Source organism: Prionailurus viverrinus, chromosome C1 (assembly GCF_022837055.1).
Source record: "Prionailurus viverrinus isolate Anna chromosome C1, UM_Priviv_1.0, whole genome shotgun sequence".
Taxonomy (NCBI): Eukaryota; Metazoa; Chordata; class Mammalia; order Carnivora; family Felidae; genus Prionailurus; species Prionailurus viverrinus.
Window position 1 is genome coordinate 172,908,802 of NC_062568.1, and position 14,058 is coordinate 172,922,859.

Here is a 14,058-nt window from a genome sequence, read left to right on the forward strand (position 1 = left end):
GGAATCCACATTAGGGCATATAAGGAGAGCATAAAATTGAGGGAGAAAAGGAACCCAGTGGGCTAGCAGGACACAGAATTTAACTCTGGATCCTTTCAAATGGGAGGTTCATAAACTGTGTATTTGTCATGCAATGGGTACCAGGAGAGCACAGAAGCTTATAAGAAGAAGAAAAAAGAAAAGCCTATGACCCTACAGGTGATTTTCTAAATATGCCCATTACAGGTACAACAGTTAAGTATTTTAAAATTTCCTACCTCATAAAAATTTCAGGAGAACCCCTTGAAACTGATAGCCGGAGACTATCAGTATTGTTAAAAGGAAGTTAACCACATACTACAAACTAACTGAATACAGTTATATGCTTCTAGAGAATAGAAGAGTCCATTTTGATATTCAACTGTACTTTGTTTAAAGTAATACCAAATTTTTGATGTAAGATTGTCCTTAATTCTGTTTAAAGGAAACTTACTTAAAAACATCACAAATCAGTTTACTTTGGAATTTTCCTCCACTATCATAAAAAAACCAATTTTAAAATTAAAGTGAAATCCCTACTGGCAAACTGCTTATAATGGTTTCTCAATAGTTTATTTCTCCACATACAACACTAAAAAAAGATACTAAACCAAGTCTTTCTGCTAACCTGGCCTTGAGCTGTGGGTTCAAACCTCTTTTCCTTTAGTCTCATGTCTTAACTGTATGTGTTTACTTATATCACAGAGATTTCACTTTTCCCACATTAAAAAGCTGAATCTGATCCACTAAGACATAAAACTTCCTGAACCAATAATCATTTTCCTTAAAAGTTTTGAGATTTTGAGCAGTTATGATGAAATTATATACGAATACTGTATTTTTCAGTTCATGTGTACACTTGAGAAAAGTAGAGTCCTGGGGTGCCTGGGTGGCTCAGCCGGTTAAGTGTCTGATTTTGGCTCAGGTTATGATCTCCTGGTTCATGAGTTCAAGCCCTGCGTTGGGTTCTGTGCTGAGAGCACAGAGCCTGGAGCCTGCTTCAGATTCTGTGCTCCCTGAGCCCTTCCCTGGCTCATGTTTTGTCTCTCTCTCTCTCTCTCTCTCAAAAATAAGCATAAAAAAAAAAAAAAGATTTCAATAAAATAAAATAAAAAAAAGAAAACTAGAGTCCTACACAGTATTTATTAAAAGGAAACAAAGTTTGAGGCTTAAGGACTGGCTGATGGTACTGGGCTTACAGATTCACATATAATTATTTCCAAATTTGTACTTTCTACAAAGCAAATGCCAAGCTCTAACAATAGTACCAAGTCCTGAAAAAGCAGAATCAGAAACAATACCCAACAACTAAGCCAACTATATCTACAATAAACATAAGTAACATTAAAGCAAATAAATATTAATTTTTTTCTATATATTTGAGTGCTTATTACATGCCAGATACTTTATTAAGCACTTGACTGACACTATTCTCATTTAAATGTTCACAATGACACCTTGAAGTTGAAACTATTATTAACCTCATTTTACAAATGAGGTAACTGAGGATTACACAGGTAAATAACTTGACCAAGACTACACACCTTAAAAGCAAAACAGATTTAGAACCTATTTCTTTCTGAGATTCCAGAATCCAAAGTCTTAACAATAGCAACCTATATGCCAATAGGGCATATTTTGCTTATCAGCTATCAGATAAATGACTTTACACCTAAAAAGCCTTGTCTGTGCAATGGAACATACCTAACTAGCTTTTTCAATAGTATAAAAAAGGACAAATATTTTCTAATGAGGGAAACTCTATCATTAATATCTATTAAAATCTGCCTGCTTAATGTCTCTGGAATACACATGTTTCCCTCATTTCCATGCTAGTACCTTAGCTAAAGCTATCAACATTTCTCAACTTACTACCTGGTTTAGGCTGATCTTCCTACCTGTAATGCAGCCCCACTTCATTCAATTCTATAAACAATCTAGGCAAATCTATTTTTCTAAAATGCAGACCTGACCAGTAACGGCTATTTTTTTGTGAGAAAATGTTCAAAATTTATAAAAGGCTAAAGGAGTCTTTTTTTTTGCCTTTTATTTATTTTTTTTTCTGAAAGAGTGCTCAAGTGGGGAAGAGGTGCAGAGGGGGAGGGAGAATCTTAAGCAGGCTCCACGCTAAGTGCAGATCCCGATGTGGGCTCAACCCCACCACCGTGGGATCATGACCTGAATCAAAAATCAAGAGTTGGACGCTCAACCATCAATCAATGGGGTCACCCAGGCACCCAAGGCTAAAGGAGTCTTAAATGACCTGGCCCTTGTCAACCATTTCTGTATCCTTTTTTAAGACAACTTATGCTCCAGTCACACTCAACAATTTATAGTTTCCGCCAAGAAACTCAACTCCCCTCCCTTTGTGTAGCTATTGGCCTGCCTTAATAGGGTTCTACCTCCATGAAAATATTTCTATTTCCCCTTCATCACCGCCACATCCCTTCTTCCTACTCACTCCCATTCTTACCTAGAATCACGCCCCCTGCCACCTCTGTGAATCCTTCCCTTACTTCTAAGGACTTCAAAAGGCTCCCATGGCCTTTGATTATTCTTACCATAGCATGTATCCCACTGGATTATAACTATCTGTTTGATCTCCCAACAAACTCTAAGTTCCCTGAAGGCAGGAACTAGGTCTTTTTTAACCCCTAGATCATTCCCTCCACTTGTATAGTGCCTGGCTTATAGGTATTTAATATCTCCACTCTAATACAAAACAAGTAACAGTAACCTCTTATTGGTATAATACTTGCTAGCTTTCTCACTCTCCTTTAACTCTCTCCTAATGTTCTAGAGAACATAGGTGCTATAGAAATAATGCCTAGAGTTTAATGAACAATACTGGCATATTACTTGAGCTGATGTGTTTTTTTTTTTTTCCATTTGAATTAAATCAAAAGTAAAATCAACATTCTCACAGAAATGGCTTTGCTCAATAACCAAAAATGAGCTTATAAGGGAGTATGTCAACACCAGTCTAATAACTTGTAAGGGAGTCCATCATTAACAGCAGTCTCAAAATCAAATTAATTTTTAAAATCAAAAGAGTCACTTAAACACATAGTTCATTTACTTACTCTATTAAGCGCTTTGGGGATGAGCCACTTTGATGAAATTCATCAGCATCATAGAATTCATCTTCGCTGCTAGAATAAGAGAACTCGGGGACAGTATTTGGAGACAAGTTGACATGGCTTGGAGAAGTCAAACTGCTACTAGGTGGTGAGTGCCCACTGCCTAGGAAATTAAAACATTTTAAATTGGAAGACAATGCTGGTAACAGGGGGGGAAAAATTAGGGAGATGGAGTCAAAGCAGACTTTCCTAAAATCAAGAAAAAGTTAAGTTGGTAGAAGTCCCTACATTATTTTTAAAGAAAATCACTATTTAAATTAGACAAAGGCAAATCATATTATAGAAGGGGACACAGCCTTTTAAACGAAAAATTGCTATGTTCCCACTCCATAATTATTTATAATTAGGGAGCTCTTTTGATTATAATCTCAGTGTGTGAGTTCTGGGGTCAGAAGTCCCACAAAAGATACAAGCCAGGGCTCCTACTTTATACTGCAGATCCAGGTATTTAAAAAGTGCAGCAGTGAGACAATGAGAACGCATATGGAAAGAATACTAAAGACCACATGAATGTTAAAATGCTATCCAGAATATCATATTCACATCAGTCACTGCTTTGGCAGTCACATGAAAACACACAAGTGCCGCACAAAGCCCCAGCACTCACCATCCAAACTCCTTACTTCTTTCCTACCCAGGTCAAAAATCAGGTGCCTGGGACTCGGGGGCAGAGAAAAACAGAGGTCTACTGTGAGAAGAATGTGGAAAAGGAAAGGACTAGGAGGAACATTTTTCTATTCCTAAACAGTCTAAGGAAATGGAAGTTAACAGAGATCCACAGAAAGAAGACTACTACTATTTAATCTCTGTGATCACTGGATTGTCTAAGTAACAAAGTAAAACAATAAAAGTATCAAATAATGGAGGACTACTGAGATATTAATTTAACAAGCGTTTACAGAGCATCTAAAGGCTTTCAGGCAATGTATGCTAAACTGCTACAGATTAAAAAGCAAATTCATCTGCTACATTTAGTTGCCATGTTCACAAAGATTTTTTTTTAATTTTTTTTTTTTAACGTTTATTTATTTTTGAGACAGAGAGAGACAGAGCATGAACGGGGGGGAGGGTCAGAGAGAGAGGGAGAGACAGAATCCGAAGCAGGCTCCAGGCTCCAAGCTGTTAGCACAGAGCCCGACGCGGGGCTCGAACTCACGGACCGCGAGATCATGACCTGAGCCGAAGTCGGACGCTTAACCGACTGAGCCACCCAGGCACCCCAAGATATTTTTAAGAACATAACAAAGAGTTTGGAACCCCAAAAAGGTAATCTTATTGTAGATTCCAAAAATAGTTCATCTTAGCAAATAACTTTAAGTTCTTCCTCTCTGCCCCCTGCAATAGCAGCAATAAGATGGGAAAGAGACTTTCTTTTACTAAAATAGGAAAAACAATCAACCCACCCAGGAATCAAAAATGATTAAGTAACATGCAAACACTCCAGATGATCACACAATTGAAAACGTGTCCAAAGAAGAAAATGAATTTGGGAAATGCAAACAAAAGAACGGAGTTTTCCTTATGAGAACAAACAATATTATTTCTTTTCTCAGTTGTTATTACCTTATTTCTTTTTTGTATTGGGGAAAGACTTAGGTGGAGAAGATGAAGAAATTAGGTTGAAAAATCAAACAGGATATAAATCATATGTTAATTTAATTTCCAAAATTTCTTTAAATCTACCTACTCTAAAATGCTATATTTTAAAAATATCATCTGAAACAATGTATCCTAAATTATTATTTATTAAGTAATTATGCTAAAGTGAATGTACATAGGAAGAGTGCTTACTTTTTTAAAGTTTGTAACGAATTTTACATATCTTCAAATAAACCTATTTTGGCTGTTTCAAAACTCTGACATAATCCTTTTTTTAGTAAAAGGCAAAAGATTTATATGACCTAAAGAGAAACCAGAGTATCCTTTCTTATAAAAACACAAGAAAACACAGGTACTGTTTTTAAAACGAACAAAAAAGGAAGATAAAAGTAATGAAATACAGAAAAAAGTTGGGCAAACATTTCAACCTCATTACTCAAATTGCTTATCAGCATTTTCCCAAGAGCTTCAAATAAGAGGAGTTAGTTTTGCTTTCTTTCTTTCAAAATTCAGGAGAGAGCTGCTCATGCTATTAAATATTAAAGAACAAAGTAACAGCATCAGCATCTTTACTAATTCAAATTTCAAAATGGACTAAAGTCACAAGGTAATTTTTCATTATTACCAAGGAAAAGTTCTGCCCAGGAAAGAAATCTGTGGAGCAACAAACAGGGGCTTATCTTCTACTTCCTCAAGTTATAATAGGGACAAAAGCACTTAGTTCTCCTTTGAGTTTGGTTCAACAAGCACCTCAATATACAACTAATCAGTTTCAAAATAAGAACTAAATTTAATACTAACACTGACAGCAACTCTGTAAATTACAGAAAGAATAATGACCATAAGTCTAAATAAAGAGAATGCAAATTAAAATGAAGTACCCTTTTTTGCCTGTGAGATGACAAATATGTGAAAGAATGATAAATCTTCCTTAAAAAAAAAAAAAACGTATGTACCAAAAGTGGCTGCACAAGGATATTCACTGAAGTACTACTGCTTATAGATAGGAAAATACTGGAAACAACCTAAATGTCCATCAGTGGAAAAACAATATGTGGTCAGGCAGCCATAAAAAGAACATTGTATGTATCTAACTGTATGAACATAGAAGGTTGTTTAAGTGTTCTCTGTTAAATGAAAAGAGAAAGTCACAGAAATGCATGATCTCAATTCAGGTTAAAACAAAAACAGCAATAAGAATATACAAAATATTTTCACAAAACTAAAGCAAATAATACTAAACTCTGTATGGAACCACAGAAGACCCTGAATAGCCAAAGCAAGTCCTGAGAAAGAAGAACAAAGTAGAGGTATTACAATACCAGATTTCAAAATGTACTACAAAGCTGCAGTAATCAAAACAGTATGTTACTAGCACAAAATAGACAGACAGATGAGTGGAACAGAACAGAGATCCCAGAAATAAGTCCATTATACGGTCAATTAATCCATGACAAAGACAAAGGAAGAGAGGCAAGAATATACAATGAGGAAAAGACAGTCTTTTCAATACATGGTGGTGGGAAAACTGGACAGCTGCATGTAAAAGAATGAAACGGTACCATGTTCTAACACTGTACATAAAAAAAGACTAAAAAATGGATTAAAAACCTAAATGTGAGACTTGAAATCATAAAAATCCTAGAAGAAAACACTGGCAAGTAATTTCTCTGATATTGGCTGTAGCACATTTTTCTAGATGTCTCCTGAGGCAAGGGAGACAAAAGCAAAAATAAACTATTGGGACTACATCAAAATAAAAAGTTGTTGTTGTTGTTGTTGTTTTTTAAGTAGGCTTCATGCCCAGCATGGAGTCCAATGTGGGGCTTGAACTCACAACCCTGAGAGATCAATATCTGAGCTGAAATCAAGAGTCTGACACTAAGCCACTCAGGCACCCCTAAAAATAGAAAGTTTTGCATAGCAAAGGAAACTTTTGACAAAACAAAAAGACAACCTGCTGAATGGGAGAAGATATTTGCAAATGACCTATCCGATAAGGGGTTAATATCCAAAATATATAAAGAACTTACACAACTCAACACCAAACCCCAAATAATTGGATTTAAAAAGGGGCAGAGGACCTGAATAAACATTTTTCCAAAGAAGACATACAGATAGCCAACAGGCAAAAAAGATGCTCAACATCACAAATAACTGAAATGCAAATGAAAGGCCACAATATCACCTTATACCAGACAGAATGGCTAAAGTCAAAATGACAAGAAATAACAAGTGTTGAAAATGGTAACACTAATTCAAAAAGATACATGCACTCTCATGCCCACTGCAGCATTATTTTCAATAGCCAAGATATGAAAGCAACCTAAGTGTCCATTATTAGGTGAATAAAGAAAGAAAATGTGATACACACACACACACACACACACACACACACAGAGTAATATTACACAGACATAAAAGGGATGACACTGCCATTTGAGACAACATGGATGAACCTAGAGGGTATTATGCTAAGTGAAACAAGTCTAACTAAGGAAGACAAATACCACATGACTCCATTCATAAGTGGCCACAATCTTAAAGAAAGAAACAAAGAAAGAAAGAACACAAATGAATAAACAAACAAAAAGCAGGATCAGACCTATAAATACAGAGAACAAACTGATGGTTGCCACACAGGAAGGGAGTGGGTAAGCAAAATGGGTGGAGAGGGAAATACAGACTTCCAGTTATGGAATTAATAAGCCACAGGAATAAAAGGCACAGCATTAGAAATACAGTCAATGCTATTGTAATAGTGCTATAACAGGACAGGTGGTAGCTACACTTGGGGAAACACAGCATAATGTTTAAGCCTGTCAAATCACTAAGTTGCACACCTGAAACTAATGTAACATTGTCAACTATACTCAAAAATTGTAAAACAATAGTTTAACTAAAAAATAAATAAATAAATAAATGAATAAATAAATAAATAAATAAATAAATAAATAAATAAATAAAGGCATATACAGGTATATGTGTACATATATGCATGCATTACGTGTAAATACATGCAAATGACAGAGGGAAGAATAAAGAGGACTTTTAGCTTTTGTTCTCTATATTTTCGTACTGATTTCTTTACAATAATAAAGTATACAAATCTGACTTGAGCAAATTTTTTAAAAAGCCAATACAGATCTTCAGAATAAATCTTTTAAAAAAAAAAGTTTATTTATCTTGAGAGAGACAGAGAGAGAGAGAGTATGTGCGAGCAGGGGAAGGTCAGAGAGAAAGGGAGAGAGAATCCCAAGCAGGCACCACACTGTCAGCACAGAGCCCAATGCGGGGCTTGAACTCACTGTGAGATCATGACCTGAGTGGAAATCAAGAATCAGAAGCTTAACCAACTGAGCCACCCTGGTGCTCCAAAATAAATCTTTTCTTAAGGTTAACAAACAAAATCCTGGAATATTTTATGTAAAATACAATTATTACTAAAGCTTCTAGCTCTATCACAAAGTTAACTACTTCATGTACAGAACTGTAACGGTAAAATTAGGATAGCTCCAATACAAATACACATTTCTTCATTCTCTTTCCCATCAGCAATCAAACACATCTTAAATGTTCATGGGGCTTTATGAGAATTAAAGAAATTATACAGGGGCACCTGGGTGGTTTAGTCAGTTGAGTCTCTGACTTCGGCTCAGGTCATGATCTTTTGGTTCGTCAGTTTGAGCCGCACATCGGGCTTACTGATGTCAGTGCAGAGCCTGTTTTGGATCATCTGTCCCCCTCTCTCTGACCCTCCCCCACTTGCACACTCCAAAAAATAAACATTAAAAAAAAAGAAAGTTACACAAATCTGTACCTGTACTATTTGGTGTTGGAGTCTGATGATGTCCCAAGGTAGCTAATACAGGTCCAACTGGTAGGGAAGATGGACGCTGCTCTGACTTACACAACTGAGCAGGTTCTAGAAGATTTAAACATATAAAATAAGTTAGAGAAAAAGCCAAATACAACTCTGTTAGCTGCAACTGTGTGCAATTCAAAATCATAAAGATCAGGAATTTATGAAACTGTCTTCTATTAAGTCAAATTCTATGCTACTCCTTCATGACCTTCAATCCCCTTTAAACTCAATGAGGATAGGCTACTCAGTACTAAGACATTAGGCAAGATATCAAGAGACTAGTCAAGGTAGGCCAATACCTCAGTAAAAATGCTCTGTAAAACTAGCAAATGCTTCTAATGATAAGGTCTTTCTAAGCATCAAACCACATAAAATCATTTAAAAATGGGGCACAGTACTTCCTCTTCAGCCCCACAAGATACTTAAACTCATTCTCTTAAGGAGTCAAATTCACAGGGGTGCCTGGGTGGCTCAGTTAAGCGTTTGGCTCTTGATTTTGGTTCAGGTCATGATCTCACAGTTTGTGAGTTTGAGCCCTGCATCAGGCTCTGTGCTAATAAGCATGGAGCCTGCTTGGGGTTCTCTCCCCTCTCCTCTTTCTGCCCCTCCCTGCTCATGTGCCCACTCTCTCTCAAAAATAAAAAAAAAATAAACATTAAAAAAAATTCACAAAAGGATTTCACATACTTGGAAGTATTTTTAAAGGGATTTTTTTTTCATTGTAATTTCTGACTTAACTGAATCATTGAAAACACAAAAGTGTTGGATGCCACAAAAGGTAACAGGAGGAATTGGTATACATTGGGTGTTGCCCCTAAGCCTTCTTTTGCCAGTTCAAAAAAAAAATTACTCTTTTTTACTCTATACTTAAAAATTCATGTCTATATAATCAGTAGGCATCACAAATTTCACTCTTCCCTTCTATTACCATAGAATCCACCATGAAGAAGAAACCATTTGTATTCTTCATAGCTATAAAGAATACCCCCAAATAGAAAGTTCCTGGATTACCTTCAAGTATATATCAAGGTATAGTAAGCTTTCTTTGGTAGCATGAATCCTGAGTCATAGGATTCTGTCCCACCAGCTAACTCAAGTCTTAGTAATCATGTTTTTCTTCTTTCTTTGAAAGCCCTTTCACTGTATTAAAAAAGCCCAATATTGGGGTGCCTGGGTGGCTCAGTCAGTTAAGTGTCCAACTCTGGGTCAGTCATGATCTCAGTTTGTGGGTTTGAGCCCTGTGTCGAGTTCTGGGCTGACAGTTCACAGCCTGAAGCCTGTTTCAGATTCTGCATCTCCTTCTCTCTCTCTGCCCCTCCCCTGCCTGTGCCCTCCCTCTCTCTCAAAAATAAAAGAAACATTTTTAAAAGCCCAATACTGAGAAGACGCGGGTAGCGCCTCCAGGCCACAATGAGCCGGCTTTAGGCACTCCGCACGCTGGGTCTCCTCCTCTTCCTGTGGTGGTTAGCTATGGCGGCTGTTAAGACCCTGAACCCCAAGGCCGAGGTAGCCGGAGCCCAGGCGGCGCTGGCGGTCAACATCAGCGCGGCCCGGGGACTGCAGGATGTGCTGAGGACCAACTTGGGGCCTAAAGGCACCATGAAGATGCTTGTTTCTGGTGCTGAAGACATCAAGCTTACTAAAGATGGCAATGTGCTGCTTCATGAAATGCAAATTCAACACCCAACAGCCTCCTTCATAGCCAAAGTAGCAACAGCCCAGGATGACATAACTGGTGATGGTACCACTTCCAATGTCCTAATCATTGGAGAACTACTGAAACAGGCGGATCTCTACATTTCTGAAGGTCTTCATCCCAGAATAATAACAGAAGGATTTGAAGCTGCAAAGGAAAAGGCACTTCAGTTTTTGGAACAAGTCAAAGTAAGCAAAGAAATGGACAGAGAAACACTTATAGATGTGGCCAGAACATCTCTACGTACTAAAGTGCATGCTGAACTTGCTGATGTCTTAACAGAGGCTGTGGTGGATTCCATTTTGGCCATTAAAAAAACAAGATGAACCTATTGACCTCTTCATGGTTCAGATTATGGAGATAAAACATAAATCTGTAACTGACAGAAGCTTAATCAGAGGTCTTGTTTTAGACCATGGGGTGCGGCATCCTGATATGGAAAAAAAAAAAAAAGAGTAGAAGATTCATACATCCTCACGTGCAATGCGTCATCAGAATATGAAAAAACAGAAGTGAATTCAGGCTTTTTTTTACAAGAGTGCAGAAGAGAGAGAGAAGCTTGTAAAAGCTGAAAGAAAATTCACTGAAGATAGAGTTACAAAAATAATAGAGCTGAAAAAGAAAGTCTGTGGTGATTCAGATAAAGGATTCGTGGTTATTAATCAAAAGGGAATTGACCCCTTTTCCTTAGATGCTCTTGCAAAAGAAGGCATAGTAACTCTGCGGAGAGCTAAAAGGAGAAATATGGAAAGGCTGACTCTTGCTTGTGGTGGAGTAGCTCTAAATTCTTTTGATGACCTAAATCCTGATTGTTTGGGACATGCAGGACTTGTCTATGAATATACATTGGGAGAAGAGAAATTCACCTTTATTGAGAAATGTTAACAACCCTCGCTCTGTCATATTATTGGTCAAAGGACCAAATAAGCACTCACTCATGCAATAAGAGATGGCTTGAGGGCTGTTAAAAATGCTATTGATGATGGCTGTGTAGTTCCAGGTGCTGGTGCAGTGGAAGTGGCAATGGCAGAAGCCTTGATTAAATATACACCCAGTGTAAAGGGCAGGGCCCAGCTTGGAGTGCAAGCATTTGCTGATGTATTGCTCATTATTCCCAAGGTTCTTGCTCAGAATTCTGGTTTTGACCTTCAAGAAACACTAGTTAAAGTTCAAGCAGAACATTCAGAATCAGGTCAACTTGTAGGTGTGGACTTGAACACAGGTGAGCCAGTGGTAGCTGCTGAAGTAGGCATATGGGATAACTATTGTGTAAAGAAACAGCTTCTTCACTCCTGCACTGTGATTGCCACCAACATTCTCCTGGCTGATGAGATCATGCGAGCTGGAATGTCTTCTCTAAAAGGTTGAATTGAAGCTTCCCTTGTGTCATTTGTATCATGAAGACTACAGAGTGATCCTAAGAATGTAGCTATGGAATTTTCATCCAAGCTTCAAATGATTTTCAAAAGCATTTTCCTTTCCCATACGAAAAAGAGAACACTGACACTCAAATTTTGAAGTTCTGAAATTATTATTACAGTATTTATTTAAATTTCACTGCAGTGTACACCATTAAGCAGGCTGTTTTCACCCAATGAACAGGATGTTTTGCTTTAGCTTCCATGATCTAAAGGTACCATGTTAGACAAGTATGTTACCTACCTTGTTATTAAATGTTCCTTGAAAAGCAAAAAAAAAAAAAAGCCCAATACCAAAATATATCTTTTTCTATTTCATTTTCTGTTATACCATTTCTTTGATTCCTTTTACTTACCAAAAAACCAAAAATGAGCCCTTCAAGATTACCATGACAGTCGTACAAATTAAGTTTTTTCTAATCAATGAATCTGTGAAATGTCTTTCCAAATATCATACCTGGAGGTAAGACAGTCTGAGTAGGCATTGTGTTGATCACAGGTTCCAAGGGACTAGGTTGATATATTGCATCCACAGGATTAATAGTACTCTGAGATAAAGAAACACAGTACAGTTATTTTTAATTAAATGCTTTCCCAGTGCTGACCCTCCCAAATGTATGAAATGCCCACATTTCTGACAGCAAAGTCCTGAGGGTAGCTATACAGATACACTGATCAAAATGCAAGGAAGAAATGAAACACTTTTACAAAACAGAAGAATTTCCTAAAAAACCAAAAATGTAGTAAGGAAGGAAAATGACAGTCTCTGTCATATAGATAGGTAAAGCTAAAATGGAAAAACTTGCATAGAGTTGTAAAAAGGTGTGGGAAAATTTCAGGAAGCTACAGCAATAACTTCTCAATTCATTTCAGTGCTTCTCACTTAATTCTCAGTTCACCACAAATACTGCTTCTCTATCAAAGATAGAGAAACTCTCTCTTGCTTTGGTATTAATAAACACTAAACTATATTAATAAACACTATATAAATAAGAACTATAACTATGTATAATTATATATATAAATATATATAACTATGTAACTATATAACTATATGTATAGTTATATACATATAAATATATATATAACTATATACGTAACTATATATATATAACTATATATATAGTTACGTATATAGTTATATGTATATATAGTTATACACACACACACACACACACACATATATATATATATATATATATAAAAACTACGACTTGCAAATTTATTTGTACCACTAGGATTTTATCTTTCCATCTCATACTATTGCCACCTTCTAATACTGTGTACACACAGTATAAGCATCTAATTTTACAGTCATTAAAAGCAAAGAGATGTATATTCTAGTTGGGGGATGCAGGGAAAAAGCCTTCCTTTTTGAAGATTAGAAGAAAAAAATAAACGTAGTTATAATTTTAGAGGGAAAAAAAAGTCTAGGTGTTTCTAATTTCAAGCCAAGAAATTATTCTGCCAGCAGGATGGTATTTTAAAAACCAGACTCCATAGTTTACTGATGCTTTTTTATTTGGAGGAGGTGGGTGGTATTAAAATAAGGCCTTTGTCAGAGTTAAATTTGATCTCTCATTTAGAATACCACATCAGATAAAACCCAAGAAATAAAATTTTCAGTTCTTTAGCTTTCCTTGATCTAGAAAACTAAATTTTAAATGTATATTAGGGCTTATAACAGAAAATATCAAAATAGAATCAGAAGAGAAATACTTTACTGATGAATGAGCTCCAACAGTATTCATAAAAATTTAGAAGCCCCTAGCAATAACTGAGATAATGGGACAGTTTTTATCGCATTCTCATTTAATGTCTAAGTTCAAAAAATTTTTTTCTTAAACTACCTCTCTGCATAAATTTTAAAAGCATTAAGTCAGATCTCTTAAATCAACTGATTTGAACATAAGAATTCTGAAGCTTGTCACTACAATAGCTTACCTAACATAAATATTCTAACGGAAAAATAAAGGACACTTAGAGAAGAGACCCTGAAAACAGTCATTAATAATAAAACCCCACTAAAATGAAGTACAGAAGGTTTTGAAGCACTGGGAAAAGCAGAGAAACAGACTAAGAATTTTAATTCCTTAGAATCTTTCCTCTACCAAGAATTTGGCAAGTCTCTTATCTGCTGTGGTCCACACCTTCCCAGTCTGTAAAATGAAGAAATGGCTGGATTATACGTTCTATAGGGGCTTTCTGCTTATTACTTTGTGATTCTATTTTCAGATACTGGACCAGGACATAATAACAAGTGTCTCAACAAGTCCTGGAGCTGTTCTTAGAATAAATTCCATTTTTACCCAGTGGTTTTCT

General features: G+C 36.3%; 1 protein-coding gene and 1 pseudogene across 6 annotated transcripts in view; one reads left to right on the plus strand and one right to left on the minus strand.

The window, feature by feature from the left end:
* OSBPL9 (oxysterol binding protein like 9) overlaps nucleotides 1-14,058 on the minus strand; it is a 186,576-nt gene that overhangs the window by 17,982 nt on the left and 154,536 nt on the right. For all 6 annotated transcript variants that reach the window (XM_047872192.1, XM_047872191.1, XM_047872193.1 and 3 more), the window contains 3 exons: nucleotides 12,194-12,284; nucleotides 8,578-8,682; nucleotides 3,102-3,261 (listed from right to left, as the gene is read on the minus strand). In XM_047872192.1, the coding sequence (XP_047728148.1) occupies nucleotides 3,102-3,261; nucleotides 8,578-8,682; nucleotides 12,194-12,284 (356 nt within the window). The remainder of the gene's footprint in view (nucleotides 1-3,101; nucleotides 3,262-8,577; nucleotides 8,683-12,193; nucleotides 12,285-14,058) is intronic.
* LOC125173270 (T-complex protein 1 subunit zeta-like) lies at nucleotides 10,048-11,718 on the plus strand (annotated as a pseudogene).